The 26,508-nt window shown below is 40.8% G+C and overlaps 1 protein-coding gene across 1 annotated transcript in view; it reads right to left on the bottom strand.

Annotated features, from left to right (window-relative positions):
* The window catches only part of WNK3 (WNK lysine deficient protein kinase 3), a 157,128-nt gene that overhangs the window by 90,196 nt on the left and 40,424 nt on the right, over window positions 1-26,508 (bottom strand). Inside the window, exons 8-9 of the mRNA XM_064574104.1 lie at window positions 25,829-26,022; window positions 25,583-25,732 (exon numbers count right to left, since the gene is read on the bottom strand). Coding sequence (XP_064430174.1) covers window positions 25,583-25,732; window positions 25,829-26,022 — 344 coding nt within the window. The remainder of the gene's footprint in view (window positions 1-25,582; window positions 25,733-25,828; window positions 26,023-26,508) is intronic.

Genomic DNA, 26,508 nt, shown 5'->3' on the forward strand with positions numbered 1-26,508 from the left:
TAGATATAATATATATATAACATTATATCTTAAAGCCTAGAGAGAATAAATGGTTACATGGTTCTTATATTTTACATAATACAATATTAAAGCCATGTAGAAACTGGAGAATTAAGAATGTAAAATAAAGATGGGGAGCAAGATGGCGGAGGAGTAGGAGACCTGGATTTTGTCTCTTCTCAGGAATTCAGCTGGAGAGGGATCAAACCATTCTGAACACCTACAAACTCAACAGGAGATCGAAGAAAAGAATAGCAACAACTCTCTGAACAGAAAAGCGACCACTTTCTGGAAGGTAGGACGTGTGGAGAAGTGAATCCGAGGCGATATTCGGGAGGATAGACGGTGGGGGAGGGGCCTCCGTTGGCCGCTTCTGGCAAGTGATAGAGCCGCGGAGCACAAAATCGGAACTTTTAAAAGTCTGCTCCGCTGAGGGACGTCACTCTGGTGGCTAAGCGGGGGGGGTGGAACCCTCCAGGACAGTGTGGTCTCAGGGCCCTCGGGGTCACAGAAAGACCGGGGGTGCCTGAGTGTGGCAGAGCTCCCAGGTAACAGAGCAGGGAAGCCGGCTGCAGAGGCGGAGCCCAGGCGCAGGCTCTCAGCTCGGGGTTGCCATAAACCGTGATCCGCGGCACCGTCGGGCCCCTGCTCCTCCAGCAGGGACCCAACAAGCGGCAGATCCGGGGAGACTCACCTTCCTCCCCCGGGAGGAGCCACGCGGGAGTGCACCGCAGGGATCTGCTGGGTTTGGAGACTCCACCCGGGGTCGGGTGCCAGAGATAGAAACGCACGGTCACAGGCCGGGTGAGCACGGAGTGTGGCTGGAGACCAGGGAGACGGGAGTGACTGACGGCTTTTCTCTGAGGGCTCACTGAGGAGTGGGGCCCCGAGTTCTCGGCTTGTCCGGGGCAGAGATTGGGAGGCCGCCATTTTCACTCTCCGCCTCCAAAGCTTGCAGGGAACAAAAGCTCCCGAGAGCAAACCCGAGCAGATTACTTAGCCGGGAGGGGGCAAGGGCGGAGCAATTCTGCCTCCAGCAGAGACATTTGGAAACCACGGCAACAGGCCCCTCACCAGAAGATCAGTGAGAACAGCCAGCCAAGACCCAGTTTACCGATCAATGAGAACGGCAGAACTCCAGCTCTAGGGGAATACTGCACATAGAATTCATGGCTTTTTTACCATGATTCTTTATTCTTTCAAAGTTAATTTTTTTAACTGTCGTTTTTTTAATTCTTTTTTTTGAATTTTTCTTTTTCCCTTTTTCAACCAACATCTTATCAATTCCTTTTTTTAAAAAACTTTTATTTTTCATTTTTAGACTCATATTCTATCCCTTCATAGTAGTTACCCGTACTTTTGGCATATATATATAAGTTGTTCTCTCTTTAAAATTTTGAGATAGTTTCTTCTAACAGATTAAAATATACCCTAAATCTCTAGTATATGGTCTTTTCTACTCCCCTGCCTGATCACATTCTCTCCCTTTTTTTTTCTTTTTTCTTTTTTTAAATGCTCTTTTTTTTTTTTTAAAGATTTTTATTTATTTATTCATGAGAGACAGAGAGAGAGAGAGGCAGAGGGAGAAGAAGGCTCCCAAGGAGCAGAGAGCCCAATGTGGGACTCGATCCGAGGACCCTGGGATCATGACCTGAGCCGAAGGCAGATGCTTAACCATCTGAGCCACCCAGGTGCCCTAAATCCTCTTTTCTTTTTCAAACAACTTATCAATTCCTTTTATAAAATTTTTTATAATTTCCATCTTTACAGTCATATTCCATCCCTTCATCATATCAACCCTTATTTTTGTACATATATAAGTTTTTCTTTCTTTAAAATTTTGGGAGTCTCTTTCTTCTAAAAGACCAAAATACACCCCAAATCTAGTGTGTGGCACTGATCTATATACCAGCCTGATCATATTTGAACATTCTGGTTTTTTTTGTTGTTGTTGTTTTGTTTTGTTTGTTTTTGTTTGCTTTTATCTTTATCTTTTTCTTTTTCTTTTTTTCTTTTTCTTTTTTCTCTCTTTCCATTTCTAGTTCCACTGCTTCAGGTCTTTTCTGATTTGTTTAGAGTATATTTCTGGGGACGTTGTTACTCTGCTAGCATTTTGTTCTCTCATTAATCTATTCTCCTCTGCACAAAATGACAAGACAGAAAAAATCACCTCAACAAAAAGAACAAGAGGTAGTACCGACTGCCAGAGACCTACTCAATATGGACATTAGTACGATGTCAGATCTAGAGTTCAGAATCATCACTTTAAAGATACTACTGGGCTTGAAAAAAATATGGAAGTTATTAGAGAAACCCTTTCTGGAGAAGTAAAAGAACTAAAATCTAACCAAGTAGAAATCAAAAAGGCTATTAATGAGGTGCAATCAAAAATGGGGACACTAACTGCTAGGATAAATGAGGCAGAAGAGAGAATCAGTATTATAGAAGACCAAATGATGGAAAATAAAGAAGCTGAGAAAAAGAGAGATAAACAACTACTGGATCACGAGGGCAGAATTCGAGAGATAAGCGATACCATAAGACGAAACAACATTAGAATAATTGGGATCCCAGAAGAAGAAGAAAGAGAGAGAGGGGCAGAAGGTATAATGGAGCAAATTATAGCAGAGAACTTCCATAATTTGGGGAAGGAAACAGGCATCAAAATCGAGGAAGCACAGAAAACCCCTCTCAAAATCAATAAAAATAGGTCAACACCCCGATATCTAATAGTAAAACTTACGAGTCTCAGAGACAAAGAGAAAATCCTGAAAGCAGCTCAGGAGAAGAGATATGTAACCTACAATGGTAGAAACATTAGAATGGCAACAGACCTATCCACACAGACCTGGCAGGCCAGAAAGGACTGGCAGGATATATTCAGAGCACTAAATGAGAAAAATATGCAGCCAAGAATACTATATCCACCTAGGCTGTCATTGAAAATTGAAGGAGAGATAAAAAGCTTCCAGGACAAACAAAAATTAAAGGAATTTGCAAACACAAAACCAGCCCTACAGGAAATCTTGAAAGGGGTCCTCTAAGCAAAGAGAGAGCCTAAAAGCAACATAGACCAGAAAGGAACACAGACAATATACGGTAACAGTCACCTTACAGGCAATACAATGGCACTAAATTCCTATCTTTCAATAGTTACCCTGAATGTAAATGGGCTCAATGCCCCAATCAAAAGACACAGGCTATCAGATTGGATTAAAAAACAAGACCCATCGATATGCTGTCTGCAAGAGACTCATTTTAGAACCAAGGACACCCCCAGATTGAAAGTGAGGGGGTGGAAAACCATTTACCCTGCTAATGGACACCAAAAGAAAGCTGGGGTGGCAATCCTTAGATCAGACAAATTAGATTTTAAACCAAAGACTGTAATAAGAGATGAGGAAGGACATTATATCCTACTTAAACGGTCTATCCAACAAGAAGATCTAACAATTGTAAATATCTATGCCCCTAACATGGGAGCAGCCAATTATATAAGGCAATTAATAACAAAAGCAAAGAAACACATCGACAACAATACAATAATAGTGGGGGACTTTAACACCCCCCTCACTGAAATGGACAGATCGTCTAAGCAAAAGATCAACAACGAAATAAAGACTTTAAATGACACACTGGACCAAATGGACTTCACAGATATATTCAGAACATTCCATCCCAAAGCAATGGAATACACATTCTTCTCTAGTGCCCATGGAACATTCTCCAGAATAGATCACATCCTAGGTCATAAATCAGGTCTCAACTGGTACCAAAAGATTGGGATCATTCCCTGCCTATTTTCAGACCACAATGCTATGGAACTAGAACTCAATCACAAGAGGAAAGTCGGAAAGAACTCAAATACATGAAGGCTAAAGAGCATCCTACTGAAGAATGAATGGGTCAACCAGGAAATTAAAGAAGAATTAAAATAATACAGGGAACCAATGAAAATGAAAACACAACTATTCAAAATCTTTGGGATGCAGCAAAGGCAGTCCTAAGAGGAAAGTATATAGCAATACAAGCCTTTCTCAAGAAACAAGAAAGGTCTCAAGTACACAACCTAACCCTCCACCTAAAGGAACTGGAGAAAGAACAGCAAATAAAGCCTAAACCCGGCAGGAGAAGAGAAATAATAAGGATCAGAGCAGAAATCAATGAAATAGAAACTAAAAGAACAGTAGAACAGATCAACGAAACTAGGAGCTTTTTCTCTGAAAGAATTAACAAGATTGATAAACCCCTGGCCAGACTTATCAAAAAGAAAAGAGAAAGGACCCAAATCAACAAAATCATGAATGAAAGAGGAGAGATCACACCCAACACCAAAGAAATACAAACAATTATAAGAACATATTATGAGCAACCCAATGCCAGCAAATTAGATAACCTGGAAGAAATGGATGCATTCCTAGAGATGTATCAACTACCAAAACTGAACCCGGAAGAAATAGAAAACCTGAACAGACCTATAACCACTAAGGAAATTAAAGCAGTCATCAAAAATCTCCCCAAAAACAAAAGCCCAGGGCCAGATGGCTTCCCAGGGGAATTCTACCAAACATTTCAAGAAGAATTAATACCTATTCTTCTGAAACTGTTCCAAAAAATTGAAATGGAAGGAAAACTTCCAAACTCATTTTATGAGGCCAGCATTACCTTGTTCCCAAAACCAGACAAAGACCCCATCAAAAAGGAGAATTACAGACCAATATCCCTGATGAACATGGATGCAAAAATTCTCACCAAAATACTAGCCAATAGGATCCAACAGTACATTAAAAGGATTATTCACCACGACCAAGTGGGATTTATCCCTGGGCTGCAAGGTTGGTTCAACATCCACAAATCAATCCATGTGATACAATACATTAACAAAAGAAATAACAAGAATCATATGATCCTCTCAATAGATGCAGAAAAAGCTTTTGACAAAGTACAGCATCCTTTCTTGATCAAAACTCTTCAGAGTATAGGCATAGAGGGTACATACCTCAATATCATAAAAGCCATCTATGAAAAACCTACAGCGAATATCATTCTCAGTGGGGGAAAAACTGAGAGCTTTCCCCCTAAGGTCAGGAACGCAGCAGGGATGTCCACTATCACCACTGCTATTCAACATAGTATTGGAAGTCCTAGACACAGCAATCAGACAACAGAAAGAAATACAAGGCATCCAAATCAGCAAAGAAAAGTCAAACTCTCACTCTTTGCAGATGATATGATATTTTATGTGGAAAACCCCAAAGACTCCACCCCAAAACTGCTAGAACTCAGACAGGAATTCAGTAAAGTGGCAGGATATAAAATCAATGCACAGAAGTCAGTGGCATTCCTATACACCAACAACAAGACAGAAGAAAGAGAAATTAAGGAGTCGATCCCATTTACAATTGCACACAAAACCATAAGATACCTAGGAATAAATCTAACCAAAGAGACAAAGGATCTGTACTCAGAAAACTATAAATTACTCATGAAAGAAATTGAGGAAGACACAAAGAAATGGAAAAACGTTCCATGCTCATGGATTGGAAGAACAAATATTGTGAAGATGTCAATGCTACCTAGAGCAATCTACACATTCAATGCAATCCCCATCAAAATACCATCCACTTTTTTCAAAGAAATGGAACAAATAATCCTAAAATTTGTATGGAACCAGAAAAGACCCCGCATAGCCAGAGGAATGTTGAAAAAGAAAAGCAAAGCTGGCAGCATCACAATTCCGGACTTCCAGCTCTATTACAAAGCTGTCATCATCAAGACAGCATGGTACTGGCACAAAAACAGACACATAGATCAATGGAACAGAATAGAGAGCCCAGAAATGGACCCTCAACTCTATGGTCAACTCATCTTTGACAAAGCAGGAAAGAATGTCCAATGGAACAAAGACAGTCTCTTCAACAAATGGTGTTGGGAAAATTGGATAACCACATGCAGAAGAATGAAACTGGCCCATTTCCTTACACCACACACAAAAATAGACTCCAAATGGTTGAAAGACCTCAATGTGAGACAGGAGTCCATCAAAATCCTAAAGGAGAACACAGGCAGCAACCCCTTTGACCTCAGCCGAAGCAACTTCTTCCTAGAAACATTGCCAAAGGCAAGGGAAGCAAGGGCAAAAATGAACTATTGGGACTTCATCAAGATAAAAAGCTTTTGCAAAGCAAAGGAAACAGTCAACAAAACCAAAAGACAACCGACAGAATGGGAGAAGATATTTGCAAATGACATATCTGATAAAGGGCTAGTATCCAAAATCTATAAAGAACTCATCAAACTCAACACCCAAAGAACAAAGGATCCGATCAAGAAATGGGCAGAAGACATGAACAGACATTTTTCCAAAGAAGACATCCAAATGGCCAACAGACACATGAGAAAGTGCTCAATATCGCTCGGCATCAGGGAAATCCAAATCAAAACCTCAATGAGATACCACCTCACACCAGTCAGAATGGCTAAAATGAACAAGTCAGGAAACGACAGATGTTGGCGGGGATGCGGAGAAAGGGGAACCCTCCTACACTGTTGGTGGGAATGCAAGCTGGTGCAGCCACTCTGGAAAACAGTATGGAGGTTCCTCAAAGAGTTGACAATAGAGCTACCATATGATCCAGCAATTGCACTACTGGGTATTTACCCAAAAGATACAAAAGTAGGGATCCGAAAGGGTACGTGCACCCTGATGTTTATAGCAGCAATGTCCACAATAGCCAACCTGTGGAAAGAGCCAAGATGTCCATTGACAGATGAATGGATAAAGAAGATGAGGTATATATATACAATGGAATATTATGCAGCCATCAAAAGGAATGAGATCTTGCCATTTGCAACGACGTGGATGGAACTGGAGGGTATTATGTTGAGCGAAATAAGTCAAACAGAGAAAGACATGTATCATATGATCTCACTGATATGAGGAATTCTTAATCGCAGGAATGAAACAGGGTTGCTGGAGTAGGGGGTGGGGTGGGAGGGATGGGGTTACTGGGTGATAGACACTGGGGAGGATATGTGCTCTGGTAAGCGCTGTGAATTGTGCAAGACTGTTGAATCTCAGATCTGTACCTCTGAAACAAATAATGCAATATATGTTAAGAAAAAAAAAAAAAGAAGAAGAAGAAGAAGGTAGCGGGAGGGGAGGAATGAACCGGGGGAAATCGGAGGGGTAGACAAACCATGAGAGACGATGGACTCTGAAAAACAAACTGAGGGTTCTAGAGGGGAGGGGGGTGGGAGGATGGGTTAGCCTGGTGGTGGGTATTGAGGAGGGCACATTCTGCATGGAGCAGTGGGTGTTATGCACAATGAATCATGGAACACTTTATCTAAAACTAATGATGTAATGTATGGGGATTAACATAAGAATAAAAAAAAAGAATGTAAAATAAAATCCCTTGAGCAACCACAAAAACAAACAAACAAAAAAACACTGAAAAGGAACATGAGAAAGTTTTGGGGATTTGGGAAATGTTCAATATCTTAACTATAGCACATATCTGTCAAGTCACTGAATTGTGTGCTATAAAAAGATATGCAGTTTATTGTTCATAAATTATACCTGTATAAAGTTGTTTAAAAATGGAAAGATCAGGGCGCCTGGGTGGCTCAGTCATTAACTGTCTGCCTTCGGCTCAGGTCATGATCTCAGGGTCCTGGGATCAAGTCCTGCATTGGACTCCCTGCTCAGCAGGGAGCCTGCTTCTCCCTCTCCCACTCCCCCTGCTTGTGTTCCCTCTCTCACTGTCTCTCTTTCTCTCAAATAAATAAATAAAATCTTTAAAGAAAAAAATGGAAGGATCCACAGCTAACATCATACTTAATGGTGAAAGACTCTAAAGCTTTCCCACTAAGATCAGGAACCATACACGGATGTCCTCTTTCACTACTTCTGTTCAACAAGGCACCAGAAGTTCTAGAAAGAGCAATTAGAAAGAAAAAAATAAAGGGCATCCAAATTAGAAAGGAAAAATTATGACTATCTCTATTCCTAGATGACATGATCTCATATACAGAAAATCCTGAAGATTCCACACACAGAAAAAATTTTAGAATAAACTTATTTAGCAAAGTTAGAGTATAAGAGCAACACACGAAAATCAGTTGTATTTCTATACATTAGCAATGAATAATCCAAAAAGGAAATTAAGAAAATTCCATTTATAACAACACAAAAAAAATGCTTAGGAATAAACTTAAGGAAATGTAATACATGTATGCTGAAAACTATAAAAATGTTGCTGAAAGAAATTAAAGAATGTTTAATTTAATGAAAAGACACCCCATATTCATGGATTGGAAGACTTACTATTATTAAAAGACAATAATACTGAAGGCAACATTCAGAGTTAGCACAATTTTTATAAGCTTTAGTAAGCTGATTCTAGAATCATATGCAGGGGATCCAGAAGAGCCAAAATGGTCCCGAAGAAAGAAAACAAAGTTGGAGGAATCATATTTTTATGGCCAACCGATTTTCAGCAAGTGTAACAAGTCAATAGGGAAAGAATAGTCTTTCAACAAATGATGCTAGGAAATTTGAATATCCACATAAAAAAATAAAATTGGACCCATACCTCAAACTATATACAAAAATTAACTCAAAATGGATCAAAGACCTAATTAAAGAGCTAAAATTTAAAACTTTTAGAAGACAAACATAGGAGAAAGTCTACTGGAGTAGGCAATAGTTTCTTAGATAAAACATCAAAGGCACAAAGCAACCAAAGAAAACAGATAAATTGGACTTTATCAAATTAAAAAATTTTAAGCTGCAAAGGAAACTGAATGGGAGAAAATACTGGCAAATCACAAATCTGATAAGGGTGTAGCATCCAAAATATATGTGAAGAACACTTACAACTCAACAACGAAAAGACAAAAACTTAATTAAAAAATGAAATGAAATGCCTAGAATAAGCAACTAAATAGAAAGTAGATAAGTGAATGGCAGGGGCAGGGGAAGGTGGGGTAGAGAATAAAGAATGACTGCTAATAGATATGGAGTTTCTTTTTTGGGTGATAAAAATGTTCTGGAATTAGTGGTGATGATTACACAACCTTGTGAATATACTCAAAATCATTGAATTGTATACTTTAAAAGGGTGAATTTTATGGTGTATGAATTATATCTGAATGAAAAAATGCCTGGATAAAATTGATAGAAATTGTTAAAACACAGAAAGAATATTTAGCTGAAAAGACAATAGAAAAATTAAAACTGGATTCTAAAAAAAATTTTTTTACCCAAAGAAGGCTGGCCATGAGGAATAAAAAAAAAAAGAGGAGTAAAGCAAAAAAAGAGTAAAATGGTATATGTAAATTTACTCATATTAGTCATATGTCATCATATCACCAGACAGAGAAAAAGCATTTGACAAAATCCAACATCCACTCAAGATAAAATATTTTTAGTGAATTGGGAATAAAGGGAAATCCTTCATCTGATAAAGGCCACCTAGAAAATCCTACAGCTAACAGCATACTTAATGGTGAAATACTGAGCACTTTCTCCCTTATATCAGGAACAAAGCAAAATGTCTAGTATCTCCTTCGTATTTGACATTGTACTAGAGGCCGAGGCCTGGAATTGCAAAGGACCTAGAATATCCACAGAAATCTTGAAAAAGCAAAATGAAGTAGAAAGACTTGTACTCTTTTCGTAGCTACAGGTGAAATCCTATTACAGGAGGGGGGAAAGATGGCGGAGGAGTAGGGGACCCTATTTCAACTGGTCCCCGGAATTGAGCTGGATATCTACCAGACCACTCTGAGCACCCACAAAACCAGCCTGAGATGTAAGAAGATCTGGATCTCTACAAACAGAATATCGCAGGAGGTTGGTTTTGAGGTACGAAGTGGAGAGCCGTGATTCTGCGGGCAGATATCGGAGGATAAACGGTGGCGGGAGGGTGGCTGGCCGTGGGGAACCTACACCTCCGGTGAGTGACAGCCTCGTGCGCTGCAGACAGGCATAGACTCGCAGACCGGTAGCATCGGGAAAGAACTTTAGGGCAGGCCCAGGGTGGAAAACCAGACTGGTGGGGTTGCGCGCAAGCGAACCGCAGCCCCCCGGACAGAAACCGGAGAGACGGTCGCGCGCATGCGAACTGCAGCCTCCGAGATGGAAACCCGGTGCGCCAGGATCCTGACAGTGAACTGCAACACCGGGGGTAGAAACCCCACGCGGTGGAGTCGCGTGCACGTGAACTGCAGTCCCCGGGACAGAACCCCAAGCTGCGGAGTCGCCTGCGCGCATGCGCGAACAGGGAGTGGCTGGCGGTTTTAGAAGCACAAAGGGCAGAGACGTGCCCTGACCTGGAGGTAGGACTGGGAGCGCTGCGGAGGGGCGCACAACCCAGGACGCTGCAGTTTATAGCAGCACAGACAGAAACGGAGACGGTGTGGCCTGGAGAGCCCACTGAAGAACAGACTGAGGTCTCTGCTCTGAGGCAGAGGGTTGGAAAAGGTCTCTTCTGCTCTGACTTGCGAAAGAGATGCAGAAAGCCGCCAGGGAAAGGCGCCAGAGAACAAAAGCCCCAAAGACTGATTCCCACTGAGCCCACCCCCACCACAGGGGTGCAGGGCAACTCCGCCCAAACAGGGTTGACTGAGTAACAGCGCGGCAGGCCCCTCCCGCAGAAGACAGGCTGGGAAAACAAGAGGCCAGCAACCCTAAGGTCCCAAGAAAACAGGTGCATCTTGCCTGGGTTCTGGTCAATAATTTTGACTCTATACATTCCCTCAAACACCCATCCACAGAATGACTAGGAGGAGGAGCCCCCAAAACAGAGAAGACTCAGAGATTATGACTTATGCTGCAGATTTACAAATGGCTGCAGATATAACCAAGATGTCAGAGATGGAATTCAGGCTAGCAATTGTGAAGACAATGGCTAGAATGCAGAAATCAATTAATGGCAACATAGAGTCTCTAAGGGCAGAAATAAAAGGTGAATTGGCAGAACTTAAAAATGCTATCAATGAGATCCAATCCAATCTAGATAATCTAACAACTAGGGTAACTGAGACAGAAGAGAGAATAAGCGATCTGGAAGACAGTATAATAGATAAAAAGGGAAAAGAGGAGGCCAGGGAAAAACAACTCAGAATCCATGAAAATAGAATTGGAGAAATAAGTGACACCATGAGGCATTCCAATGTCAGAATCATTGGAATCCCGGAGGGAGTGGAGAGAGAGAGAGGGCTAGAAGATGTATTTGAGCAAATCGTAGCTGAGAACTTCCCTAATCTGGGGAATGAAACAAACATTCGCGTCCTAGAGGCAGAGAGGACCCCTCCTAAGATCAAGGAAAACAGGCCAACACCCTGGCATGTAATAGTAAAACTTACAAATCTTAGAACCAAGGAAACCATCTTAAGGGCAGTTAGGGGAAAGAGATTCCTTACGTACAGAGGGAGGAACATCAGAATAACGTCAGACCTATCCACAGAGACCTGGCAAGCCAGAAAGGCCTGGCAAGACATATTCAGGGTACTAAATGAGAAGAACATGCAGCCAAGAATACTTTATCCAACAAGGCTTTCATTTAGAATGGATGGAGAGAAGCAGAGCTTCCACGACCGGCAGAAGTTGAAAGAATATGTGACCACTAAGCTGGCCCTGCAAGAAATATTAAGGGGGGTTCTATAAAAGGAGAAACACCCCAAGAGTGATATACAACAGAAATTGACAGAGACAATCTATAAAAACAACGTCTTCACAGGCAACATGATGACAATTAATTCATATCTTTCAATAATCACTCTCAATGTGAATGGCCTAATCGCTCCCATAAAATGGCACAGGGTTGCAGATTGGATAAAAAGACAGGACCCATCCATACGCTGCCTACAAGAGACTCATTTTGAACCTAAAGTTACATCCAGACTGAAAGGGAAGGGATGGAGATCTATATTCCATGCCAGTGGACCTCAAAAGAAAGCTGGGGTAGCAATTCTTATATCAGACAAATTAGATTTTAAACTAAAGTCTGTAATAAGAGACACAGAAGGACACTATATCATTCTTAAAGGGTCTATCCAACAAGAAGATCTAACAATTGTAAATATCTATGCCCCCAACATGGGAGCAGCCATGTACATAAGCCAACTGTTAACCAAAATAAAGAGTCATATTGAGGGCGCCTGGGTGGCTCAGTTGGTTAAGCGACTGCCTTCAGCTCGGGTCATGATCCCGGAGTCCCTGGATCGAGTCCCGCATCGGGCTCCCTGCTCGGCAGGGAGTCTGCTTCTCCCTCTGACCCTCCCCCCTCTCATGTGCTCTCTCTCTCATTCTCTCTTAAAAAAAAAAAAAAAAAAGAGTCATATTGATAACAATACGTTAATTGTAGGAGACCTCAATACTCCACTCTCAGCAATGGGCAGATCATCTAAGCAGAAAATCAACAAGGAATCAAGAGCTTTGAATGATACATTGGACCAGATGGACCTCATAGATACTTACAGAACATTCCACCCTAAAACAACAGAATACTCATTCTTCTCGAGCACACATGGAACTTTCTCCGGAATAGACCACATACTGGGTCACAAATCAGGTCTCAACCAATACCAAAAGATTGAGATTATTCCCTGCATATTCTCAGACCACAATGCTCTAAAACTGGAACTCAATCACAAGAAAAAATTTGGCAGAAATTCAAACACTTGGAAGCTAAAGACCACTCTGCTCCAGAATGTTGGGGTCAACCAAGAAATCAAAGAAGAACTTAAACAATTCATGGAAATCAATGAGAACGAAAACACATCGGTCCAAAACCTATGGGATACTGCAAAGGTGGTCCTAAGGGGGAAATACATAGCCATCCAAGCCTCAATCAAAAAATAGAAAAATCCCGAATTCACCAACTAACTCTACACCTTAAAGAACTAGAGAAAAAGCAACAAACGACACCTATGCCACGCATTAGAAGAGAAATAATTAAAATTAGAGCAGAAATCAATGAATTAGAAACCAGAAACACAGTAGATCAGATCAATGAAACTAGAAGTTGGTTCTTTGAAAGAATTAACAAGATTGATAAACCACTGGCCAGACTTATCCAAAAGAAGAGAGAAAGGACCCAAATTAATAAAATTATGAATGAAAGGGGAGAGATTACGACTAACACCAAGGAAATAGAAACAATTATTAGAAATTATTATCAACAACTCTATGCCAATAAACTGAGCAATCTGGATGAAATGGAGGCCTTACTGGAAACCTATAAGCTGCCAAGAATGAAAGAGGAAGAAATTGACAACCTGAATAGGCCAATAACCAGTAACGAGATTGAAGCAGTGATCAAAAACCTCCCAAAAAACAAGAGTCCAGGGCCTGATGGATTCCCTAGGGAATTCTACCAAACATTCAAAGAAGAAACACTGAAGCTGTTTCAAAGAATAGAAACAGAAGGAAAACTTCCAAACTCATTCTATGAGGCCAGCATTACCTTAATCCCCAAACCAGGCAAAGACCCCATCAAAAAGGACAATTTCAGACCGATATTCCTGATGAATATGGATTCCAAAATCCTCAACAAAATCCTAGCTAATAGGATCCAACAATACATTAAAAGGATCATCCACCAGACCAAGTGAGATTTATCCCCGGGATGCAAGGGTGGTTCAACATTCACAAATCAATCAATGTGATAGAACACATTAGTAAGAGGAGGGAGAAGAACCATATGGTCCTCTCAATTGATGCAGAAAAAGCATTTGACAAAATACAACATCCTTTCCTGTTTAAAACTCTCCAGAGTATGGGGATAGAGGGAACATTCCTCAAGCTCATAAAATCCATCTATGAAAAACCCACAGCGAATATCATCCTCAATGGGGAAAAGCTGAGAGCCTTTCCCTTAAGATCAGGAACACGTCAAGGGTGCCCACTCTCACCACTGTTGTTCAACATTGTACTAGAAGTCCTAGCAACAGCAATGAGACAACAAAAAGAAATAAAAGGTATTTAAATTGGCAAAGAGGAAGTCAAACTCTCTCCTTTTGCAGACGACATGATACTTTATGTGGAAAACCCAAAAGACTCCACCCCCAAATTACTAGAACTCATCCAGCAATTCAGTAATGTGGCAGGATACAAAATCAATGCACAGAAATCAGTTGCTTTCTTATACACTAACAACACAACTGTAGAAAGAGAAATTAAAGAAACGATTCCATTTACAATAGCACCAAAACCCATAAGATACCTTGGAATAAACCTAACCAAAAAGGTAAAGGATCTATACTCTAGGAACTACAAAACACTCATGAAAGAAATTGAAGAAGACACAAAAGGAGGGAAAAATATTCCATGCTCATGGATCAGAAGAATAAACATTGTTAAAATGTCTACGCTAGGGCTCCTGGGTGGCTCAGTTGGTTAAACGACTGCCTTCATCTCAGGTCATGATGCTGGAGTCCCAGGATCGAGTCCCGCATTGGGCTCCCGGCTTGGTGGGGAGTCTGCTTCTCCCTCTGACCCTCCCCCCTCTCATGCTCTATCTCATTCTCTCTCTCAAATAAATAAAATCTTTAAAAAAAAAAAAATGTCTATGCTACCCAGAGCAATCTATACCTTCAATGCCATCCCGATCAAAATTCCAATGACATTTTGCAAGTGCTGAAACAAACAATCCTAAAATTTGTATGGAATCAGAAAAGACCCGAATCGCCAAGGAGATGTCGAAAAAGAAAAACAAAGGTGGGGGCATCACCTTGCCCGATTTCAAGCTATATTACAAAGCAGTGATCACCAAGACAGCATGGTACTGGCACAAAAACAGACATACAGACCAATGGAAGAGAATAGAGAACCCAGATATGGACCCTCAACTCTATGGTCAAATAATCTTTGACAAAGCAGGAAAAAACATGCAATGGAAAAAAGACAGTCTCTTCAATAAATGGTGCTGGGAAAATTGGACAGCCACATGCAGAAGAATGATACTCGACCATTCTCTAACACCATTCACAAAGATAAACTCAAAGTGGATGAAAGACCTCAATGTGAGACAGGAATCCATCCAAATCCTAGAGGAGAACATAGGCAGTCACCTCTTTGACATCAGCCACAGCAACTTCTTTCAAGATACATCTCCAAAAGCTAGTGAAACAAAGCAAAAATGAACTTTTGGGACTTCATCAAGATAAAAAGCTTCTGCACAGCCAAGGAAACAGTCAACAAAACAAAGAGGCAACCCACAGAATGGGAGAAGATATTTGCAAATGACACTACAGATAAAGGGCTGGTATCCAAAATCTATAAAGAACTTCTCAAACTCAACACCCAAAAAACAAATAATCAAGTCAAAAAGTGGGCAGAAGAGATGAACAGACACTTCTCTGAGGAAGACATACAAATGGCTAACAGACACATGAAAAAATGTTCATCATCATTAGCCATCAGAGAAATCCAAATCAAAACCACACTGAGATACCACCTTACACCAGTTAGAATGGCCAAAATGGACAGGAAAGAAACAACAAATGTTGGAGAGGTTGTGGAGAAAGGGGAACCCTCTTACACTGTTGGTGGGAATGCAAGTTGGTACAGCCACTTTGGAAAACAGTGTGGAGGTGCCTCAAAAAATTAAAAATAGAGCTACCCTATGACCCAGCAATTGCACTCCTGGGTATTTAGCCCAAAGACACAGATGTAGTGAAAAGAAGGGCCATATGCACCCCAATGTTCATAGCAGCAATGTCCGCAATAGCCAAACTGTGGAAAGAGCCGAGATGCCCTTCAACAGATGAATGGAGAAAGATGTGGTCCATATATACAATGGAATATTACTTAGCCATCAGAAGAGATGAATACCCAACTTTTACATCAACATGGATGGGACTGGAGGAGATTATGCTAAGTGAAATAAGTCAAGCAGAGAAAGTCAATTATCATATGGTTTCACTTATTTGTGGAACATAAGGAATAGCATGGAGGACATAAGGAGAAGGAAGGGAAAAATGGGCGGGGGGAATTGGAGGGAGAGATGAACCATGAGAGACTATGGACCTGAGAAACAAACAGGGTTTTAGAGGGGAGGGGGAGGGGGGATTGGTTAGCCTGGTGATGAGTATTAAGGAGGGCATGTACTGCATGGAGCACTGGGTGTTATACGAAAACAATGGATCGTGGATCACTACATCAAAAACTAATGATGTATGGTAACTAACATAACATAATAAAATTAAAAAAAAAAAAAGAAAGACTTGTACTACCTAACTTCAAAATATATTATAAATCCAATGGGAAAAGGAAATCTTTTCAACAAATGAAGCTTAAACAATGGGTATTCATATGGGGGAAAAAAAAGAACTTTGACCTCCTACTTCACACCGCTCATAAAAATTAATTTAAGATAGACCATAAACCTGAACATATAACATAAAAGCATAAAAGAGGAGAGTATTTTTTTTAACTTGGGTGTAAGCAAAGGTTTCTGAGGCCACAGAAACAATAACCACAACAGAAAATTTTGATGAATTAGATTTCATCAAGATAAAATACTGTTTCATCAAATGAAGTCATTACAAAAATTAATGGGCAATCCACAGATTGGAAGAAATATCTATAGAACATGTATTTGCTACAGGACTAATATTACCCAGCATATATAAGAACTCCTAACAGGTCGGGCGCCTGGGTGGCTCAGTTGGTTAAGCGAATGCCTTTGGCTCAGGTCATGATCCTGGAGTCCCGGGATGGAGTCCCACATCGGGCTCCCTGCTCAGCAGGGGGTCTGCTTCTTCCTCTGCCCTCTTCCCTCTCGTGCTCTCTGTCTCTCATTCTCTCTCTCTCAAATAAATAAATAAAATCTTTAAAAAAAAAAAAAGAAAAAAGAACTCCTAACAAGTCAAAAATGACAAGGCAAAACTACAACAGGCAAAATAAAATGGGCAAATGCCTTGAATAGATGCTTCATAAAGAAAAATACACAAAGACCAGTAAATACATGAAAAGATGCTCAACAACACAGTCATCAGGGAAATGCAAATTTTTTTTTTTAAAAGATTTTATTTATTTATTTGAGAGAGAGAATGAGAGAGAGCAGGGTCAGAGGGAGAAGCAGACTCCCCGCAGAGCAGGGAGCCCGATGCGGGACTCGATCCCGGGACTCCAGGATCATGACCCGAGCTGAAGGCAGTCGCTTAACCAACTGAGCCACCCAGGCGCCCAGGAAAATGCAGATTAAAACCACAAGATACCACTACACACCCACCAGAATATCTAAAATTAGTGTTGGTGAGGGTGTGGCACTCTCATATATTGTTGGTGTTAGTGTAAGTTAGTGCAACCAATTTGGAAAACTGGCAATTTCTTAAAAAGTAAACAAATATCTATCCCAAGGCCTAGTGATTCTACTCCTAGGTATTATCCAGGAGAAATAAAAACGTATGTTAACAAAAAGACTTATACAAGAATATTCATCGCAGTTTCATTTCTAATAAACCAAAACTAGAAACCACTCAGATATTCATGAATAATAAAATGGATAAACAGATTTGGTATATTCATACAACAGAATATTGCTCTGCAGTAAAAAAAAAATTATTGATACACACAACACAGATCTATCTCAAAAACATACTGAGAGAAGCCTTATACAAGCGTACACATCGTGGGGTGCCTGGGTGGCTCAGTCGTTAAGCGTCTGCCTTTGGCTCAGATCATGATCCCAGGGTCCTGGGATCGAGCCCCACATCAGGCTCCCCGCTCGGCGGGAAGCCTGCTTCTCCCTCTCCCACTCCCCCTGTTTGTGTTCTCTCTCTCGCTGTCTCTCTCTGTCAAATAAATAAAATCTTAAAAAAAAAAAAAAGAGTCCACATCGTATGATTCCAATTATATGAAGATCTAGAACAGGATAAACTAGTTAAGGTGAAACAATTCAACAGCAGTCGACTCTGGTGGGATGTGGGAGCTACCAACTGGGGAAGGGCACAGGGAACTTTCCGCAGTAATGGCAGTATTCTGTACTGAGTGGGTAAGCTACAGACTACAGGCCAAAGCTGGTGCACCATCTATTTTTGTGAATAAAGTTGTACTGGAACACAGCCGTGTCCATTTTTTTTCATATTGCCTATGGCCATTTTCATGTAATAGTAAAATTGAGTGGCTGCAAGAGACTATATAGCCTACAAAGCCTAAAATAGTTACTACCTAGACCTTTACAGAAAATGTTTGCCAACACCTCATCTGTATTTCGATAATGGCTTGGGTAACACAAGTGTAAGCATCTGTCAATTCTCACTGAACTATAATCTATGCATTTTACTGCGTATAAATTTAAACTAAAAAAAAATACTGAGTTCTAGCCAATGATATGAATGCTGAAGTATTTTATGAAATATACTGATGTTAACAACTTTAGTTTTGAGATGTGCCAGAAAAATGAGATGGATTGATAAATGAATAAAGGGATGGATATGTGATTGAGCAAATAAAGCAAAAGTTAACTGTAGATTCTAGTTGGTAGGTATATGGGTGTTTACAATTTTTCAACTTTTCCATATCTCTGAAATTTTTCTTAATAAATATTGGGGAAATTTTTTTTTTAATTAGGTAAGGAAAGTATCCAACACATGCCCACAGAAATGAATATTCCAACCCAAAATACTTTGTAAAGAACTTTATTCTAAAGAAATAAATCCCAGAATAGCATGCTTTGTCCGAAGAAACTTCAACTGCAAAGATCTTTATTAATCCTTCATCATCCCTGTTAGGAGTCAATTTGCACACACTGGAATTCATTATAATTTATGCCCTTGATGAAGAGAGAATTTTATAAAACACACAGTAATGAGATAATAGCTTTTGGAAAAGTAATATACCACCACTAGAAAACTCTTATAGTACAGCATACCTCTTATCAAAGCATTTTATTAGCCAAACTCAAATCAATTCAGAGTCTTTAGAGTTATCTAAAGCGAATAAAAGAGAGGGAAAAAAAGAATAAACTGGATTGTCAATTCCTTCCTATAATTAATTCAATCAATCCCAAGTTAACTAAATCTCAATGAAGTTATCATGCCCTTTTTCTCCAATTCTGGCAGGCAGGATGCTATCTTACAAAGAGGCTGGATAGTGTAATGATTGAGGGCACAGCCTCTGCAGCCATGTAGTCTGGGTTCAAATCCTGACCCTCCTGTAACCTGTCTGAACCTCAGTTTCCTTACCTGTAAAATAGGGGTAATGATAGCTACTATTCATACAGTTGTTATGAGGATAGTACATGTAAAACCAGTAAGACAGTATTTGGCACCTAGGAATCACTTAGTAGTGTTCATTATTATCATCTCATAAAGGCAAATGCTTTATTATTAATGTAGAATAAGACAATCACAGGCTCCTAACATTTTACCACTAACAGCAATACTGGCCTCCTTGCTGTTCTTCAAACAGGCCAGACACTCTCCTTCCTCGGGGACTTTGCGCTGGTTATTCCCTCTGCCTGAAATGTGCACTGTGGGCTGCCTCACCTTCTTCAAATGTTTGCTTGAATGTCACCTTTTCAATGAGGCCTACCCTGATCACCACCTTATTTGAAATTATAACCCACTTTCCTCCTTACCCTGCTCCACATTTCCCCCAATCTCCTGGGACTATACTATAAATTTACTTTCTATTAAGGTTATTGATAGTCTCCCCCCATTTAGAAACAAAAGTCAATGACAGAAGGGACTTTCATGTTTTATTCACTGATATAAATATTTTTTTGTTATCAAAAACCATCATCTGGTTTAACCCCTCCAACTTTACAGATGAGGAAACTCCAAAGAGACCTGAGTCAAGGCCACACCCTGAATAAGGAAAAGACCCCGAAATAGGGACTATGACTCCCTGTCCAATGCTATTTCTACCTAGCTCACTATCTCCCTGACCCTTGAACATTATAGAAAAATCACAATCGTCTAGATTTTTCCCCAGAAGGATTTACCTTCGGAATTTTTTGGCTTTGCAAATGCTGTTGCGTCTGTGACATAGAAATGCTCTGGAAGACAGTGGAAGCCTGTACCAGAATACTAAGTGTTGACGACAGATGAACAGAAGAAGACGGCTGATTTGAAAGAGCTATCTCAGAGCTTTGATAGAGGGTCTGCTGTTGTCATTGTTTCTGCTGACCCAAAAACAAGTGTGAGCCAGGATGGCTGCCACTATGGCTGGACAGACTGCTGCTGAATGCATGTTGGCCGGTCCTGCGCTAGGGTTTTCTTCAGGAGAAAAGTTAGACTGCTGTCTAATGCCTGAAGCACTTGAGGCTGCTCTAAAGGCTGTGTTACATATTGTTGTTCCATTGCCACTGGTTGCAACGGTTCCTGCAAAGGAGGTATAATCTGTACTGTGTTTATAATGGCCTTTGACATACCTGGTAATGGCTGAACCTGGTTAGGTGCCTATGAAGGAGGTAACCGCTGCTAGAAAGCAGCATGGTGGCTACCCAAAGACCGCTGCTGATTTATGGGACCTTCTTGAATAGACAACTGATGGCTTTTCTGTGCTTGTCTATAAGATGAATAAGTCGTCCATCTGCTGATGCTGAATGAAAGCTGAATGAGAAACCTGGCTTGGTGTTAGATGTGACTGCAAAAGCTGTGTAGAAAAGTGTGGGGGCTGGATCCGGGTCTGTGAGGAAGCCTACTGAATGAAGGACATCTGCGCAGGGTGTTGAAGCTGCCCTTCCACGGCCCTCTGAGATGTAATGCTAATTGACTGGGCTTCTAGCTGCTGGTGTCTAAAATGGACATCTGCTTGTGATGGAGCTGCTGAGTGCCGGACATAAATAAAGGCTCCATAAAATGTGTCTGTGTTTCTAAGGGTGATGTTAAAAATGGCTTTTGCTCCAACTTTGAAGAATTGCTACCTTAGGGTGGTGTTAAATAGGCTTGTTGGTCAGAAGTCTGTGCCATAAAGGTGGTACTGGGTGTAACTTCTGATCCGCAGAGTCTGTAATATGTACGTGCTTGCTATCAGGAGAGCTTACTGTATATACTTACTGGGTCATGAAGGTTGCCTGTTCAGTTGTCTGGATGGTGTAAACAGTTTGTGCTAAATAATGGGCATGCTCAAGAGGTAGTACCTGGTAAGCAGACTGTTCTATAGATTGCACAGAGTATGCTCCTTGGATCTTATATGCTGGCTGGTCTGGAAAAGGTGATGAAACCCGAGGCTGTACTGGAAAAGCAGGTTGCCCTTGGCCTGGGGCCAAATAAGAGGGCTGTACCACAGGTGGGACTGGAGAAGAAGTCTGCATAGAATGGGTTGACTATGATCCTGGTGGTTGCACAGTGTAAAGAGAATACTGTGGGGCTGGCAGTGAATAAACAGGCTGTGCTGGAGCCTGGATTGGGTAAATTAGCTGTGATGGGTAAGAAGCTTGTTCCTGGGGGCAACGGCAGCTGCCCAGGAGCCTTCAGTGGGAAGGATGGCAGTTCTGCCGGTGGTCCTGGATAAGCATGTTCAACAGAATAAGATGGCTATTCCAGGGACTGAATCACACTTTCAATACCACCCCTTGGCTGCTGCTCACTTGCATGAGCTTCAGACACTCGTAGAATACAATCCTGCTGAAACTTTTTGTAGTGATGCCATAATCTTAAGGTTGTAAAATTAATGGCTGCTGCTGCATAGAGGCTTGGAAACAAGGTTTCTTCAAATGCACAGTCTGGCTTTGTGGCGCTAAAGAACCTAGAGCTATCGATTCCTGATGCAGGACTGGATATGGGTGGGGTACTGAATGTATCTTTTGTGGAGGCTGATTGGCCCCCGAATGCCCCCCAGTGGAATTAGAAGGGAACTGAGCTGTACCAGCAACATTCTGTGCACTGCTCAGGTAATGGGCAGAATGACTTGACAAAGCTTGAGGACAATAAACCAGTAAGAAACTAGAAGTCTGATTAGCATCTGGTGATATGGTCAACGCCTGCTTTCCATTTCTAGGGCCAGGCTCAAGTTGAAGACCAACTGTTAGATGCTCGGAAGTCATTTGTGAGGCAGGCAATGTCTGAGGAGAAACTGCAGAAAGACTGGTTGTGGAACTCCAGTAACTGGCAAGTCTAAAGTCATAGATTAGGCTGAAGTTTGTCCATCTGCTCCAAGGTCAGCTGCAGTTCCTGGTTCTTGGTGCAAAGAAAATTCAAATTGTAAATGCATATACCATGCCAATTTTAATGGGCCTGTCCCAGACAGAATGACAGATAAAATAATGCTATGTTCTAAAAATTTTAGCAAGTTATTAAAAAGGTGCGGGGTATAGTTTTAGTACTACAAAAATCCTTAATACCATGAATAAATGATAATTGAATACATTAAGGGATTGAGACCAGTCCCAGTAATATACTGCTCATGGCTTCTCATTTATTTCACATGCCACATAACTCATTCAAACCCTGGCAGAGATTCAGAGTAACTGAATCTAACACTTTCACACACCAGACACTGGAAGTTCCAAGAAAAAGCTCAAAAGAATTTCAATATCATAGCTAAAATGAACACAGAAGCTCTCTAAAGAGGAGAGCAGAGAGTTGGCTGAATAAATATAGGTTGGCTGCAGTAATTCCTAGAACTTGAACTACCACATTCATAAGAAGACACCAACGGTCAAAGTGCTTGCTTATGGCTTCTATATGTGCTGAAAAAGTCTAAAAAACAGCATGTGAGGGGCGCCTGGGTGGCTCAGTTGGTTAAGCAACTGCCTTCGGCTCAGGTCATGATCCTGGAGTCCCAGGATTGAGTACCGCATCGGGCTCCCTGCTCAGCAGGGAGTCTGCTTCTCCCTCTGACCCTCCCCACCTCATGCTCTCTCTCCCTATCTCATTCCCAAAGAAATAAGGCACACACAGGGGAGGGTGAGGTTGAGAAAAGAAAATGCAGTGATGGCAAAGAAAAGCTGAACCATGTGTCCAGGCCTCATAACCTTGGGAACCAGAATATAGTCTTAATATATGAGCTCTCATAAAGACTGTTTATTCCTTCCTTGTCAGAAATGAATAATGCTGACCTTGAGAGTCAAAAAGACAAAAACATTTATCTCTCCTATAGAAATAAACATGAATCAAAAAAAGCCAAGATCCAACAGAATCAGTATCCAAAATATATAAAGAATTTATATAATTCAACACCAAAACGCACAAATAATCCTATTTAAAAATGGGCAGAAGACACGAACAGACATTTCTCCAAAGAAGACATCCAGATGGCCAACAGACACATGAAAAGATGATCAACATCACTCATCATTAGGGAAAAGCAAATCAAAACCACAATGAGCTATCACCTCACACCTGTCAGAATGGCTAAAACCCAAACCACAAGAAACAAGTATTGGCGAGCACATGGAGAAAAAGGAACCCGCTTGGGAATCCCCCGGTGGGGACGCAAACTGGTGCAGCCACTTCCATTACTGGGTACTCCCCCCAAAGAATACAAAAACACTAATTCAAAAAGATATATGCACCCTGATGTTTATAGCAACACTAATTACAACAGCCAAATTATGGAAGTAACCCAAGTGTCCATTGATAGACGAATGGATAAAGATGTGGGGTGTGGGAATGTGTGTGTGTGTGCGTGTGTGTATATATATGTGTGTGTGTGCATATATATATATATATAGTGTGTGTATATATATATAGTATTGTGTATACATATATAATGGAATATTATTTGGCCATAAAAAAGAATGAAATTGTGCCATTTGCAACAACATGGAGGGATCTAGAGGGTATAATACTAGGTGAAATAAGTCAGTCAAAGAAAGACATATACCATATGATTTCACTCATATGTGGAATTTAAGAAACAAAACAAAGAAAAAAAGAGACAAAACAAAAAACCAGACTCTTAACTATAGAGAACAAACCAATGGTTACCAGAAAGGGGGGGGGATGGGTGAAATAGTTGACTGGGGTTAAGAGTACACTTATCATGATGAACACTGAGTAATGTATAGTATTGTTGAATCACTACACCTTCACTACACCTGAAACCTATTAGAACACTATATGTTAACTACACTGGAATTTAAATTTTTCAAAAAGCCAAGAATTTTTTTAAAAAGCCAAAAGGTTTTTTATTAACCTTTTTTTATTATGTTCAGTTAGCCACTGTATAGTACCTCATTAGTTTTTGATGTTGTGTTCAAGGATTCATTAGTTGCATATAACACCCAGTGCTCATCACAACACGTGCCCTCCTCAATACCCATCACCAAGCTACCCCATCCCCCCACACCCCCTCCCCTCCAGCAACCCTGTTTGTTTCCCGGAGTCCATAGTCTCTCATGGTTCCTCTCCCTCTCTGATTTCTCCCCCTTTAGTTTTCCCTCCCTTCCCCTATGGTCTTCTGTGCCAATCCTTATGTTCCACATATGAGTGAAACCATATGATAATTGTCTTTTTCTGCTTGACTTATTCCACTTAGTATGATCCGTTCCAGTTCCATGCATGTCGATGCAAATGGTGGGTATTCATCCTTTCTTTTTTTTTTTTTTTTTTTTTAAAGATTTTATTTATTTATTTGAGAGAGAGAGAATGAGAGACAGAGAGCAGGAGAGGGAAGAGGGTCAGAGGGAGAAGCAGACTCCCCGCTGAGCAGGGAGCCTGATGCGGGACTCGATCCCAGGACTCCAGGATCATGACCTGAGCCGAAGGCAGTCGCTTAACCAACTGAGCCACCCAGGCGCCCGGGTATTCATCCTTTCTGATGGAAAGGCTGAGTAATATGGACCACATCTTCTTTATCCATTCATCTGTTGAAGGGCATCTCAGCTCCTTCCACAGTTTGGCTATTGTGGACATTGCTGCTATGAACATTGGGGTGCAGGTGCCCCTTCTTTTCCCTACATCTGTATCTTTGGGGTAAATACCTAGTAGTACAATTGCTGAGTCATAGGGTAGCTCTATTTTTAACATCTTGAGGAACCTCCATAAATTTAGATGAAAGTGCTAAAAACTGTAAGTCTATAAAATATTATTTCTAATTAACTATGAAAGAAATCCCTCCAGGGGTGCCTGGGTGGCTCAGTCACTTAAGCGTCTGCCTTCGGTTCAGGTCATGATCCCAGGGTCCTGGGATTGAGACCCGCATTGGGCTCCCTGCTCATGGGGAAGTCTGCCTCTCCCTCTCCCTCTGCCCCGCCCACCCCCCCCCCCCAAGCTCGTGTGCACTCTCTCTCTCTCTCTCAAATAAATAAATAAAATCTGGGAAAAAAAAGAAAGAAATCCCTCCACATTCACACTGGGCTAGAAAAATCTAATACAAAGAACAAATCATCATCACCAAGAGCAAGAGATTTGAGTCCTAAATAAATTTGTTTATCCATCTATGGAGTTCTCACTTTCTTTTCCAATTATACAAGCAGTGTCTCAAGATTCTAGTTTCACAATGTTAGGCACATCCTCAAGAACATCTCTGGTGAAGGAAAGCATAAACAACTTTTGGCTTTCAGTGTGTTTTATACAAACTATAATGAATTTATGAAAGAGAGCCTTTGCCTGTCAGAAAATCTAGGCAGTGTTCAATATGTTTAACTGAATACAGAGCCTCTAAAATATATCTTACCTTTATCTGTGAGAGTTTCTGGACAGTTAATGGGGAAACCTGGGGTTGTGAGACAACCGGAGGTCCAAGGACATGTACGGGCAAAACAGTGGACTGACCTTGAACCAAAGGCAAAATGTGGGGCTGAGTCAGCTTTGGCTGCTGTTGCAACTGTTAAATAAGAAAAAAATATATTAAAGATAAACTCTCCCATTTACAGTAAATATATATGTATTATATATTTAAAATTGTAACAGTTCACCTCACCCCTGAAATCTGCTGGTAATGTCCTACTAGCTGCTGGGATGGATAAATCATCCCTGGAACATTTATTTCAGCCTGTGGGATGTTGGAAACCACTTGAGAGCCCATCATCTGGTCTGAGGAATAGGCTATACTGGGCTGACTTGAAGTATCTGAGTGTATAGCAGATCCAACTCCTGCCTCGGACAAATTGTCACCTACGACAAAGAAAATAAGCAACAGGTAGAAGGAAAATCTTGAAACACAAGGTCCAAATGGCATAGAAAATAAGTGTTTTCTATGTTTTTTTTTTATTCTGACAACCTGAGACAACTTGAAATAAAACATGTACATTACACAGTTAACCAAAAAACATTATGTAAACTTCCCATGCTGAAACTGTGGTACAACTAAAATTGTCTTAGTAGAGCAAACCTAAAAACAAAGAATCACATAAAAATCAACTCCTTTTGCTGGCCATTATCATTTATACTGAAAAATACTCATAAGTCACAGGAACTGGCAATACCAGTTACTTCCAGAACTGGGTAAAGTCAAAAGAGATGACGACTAAAATAAGGAAGACTAAGTGAAAGGATTGTGAGAAGCAGTTAAATATTTAGATCACTGTGCCTCACCCTCCATTCCACACCTTTGGGTGATTGCTTCTCCCCTACCCAACTAATCTCATTTACTAATTTCAG

The sequence above is a fragment of the Mirounga angustirostris genome, unplaced genomic scaffold (genome assembly GCF_029215605.1).
Source record: "Mirounga angustirostris isolate CCGP_5_RB_7025 unplaced genomic scaffold, mMirAng1.0.hap1 SCAF_11, whole genome shotgun sequence".
In the NCBI taxonomy this organism is placed as follows: Eukaryota; Metazoa; Chordata; class Mammalia; order Carnivora; family Phocidae; genus Mirounga; species Mirounga angustirostris.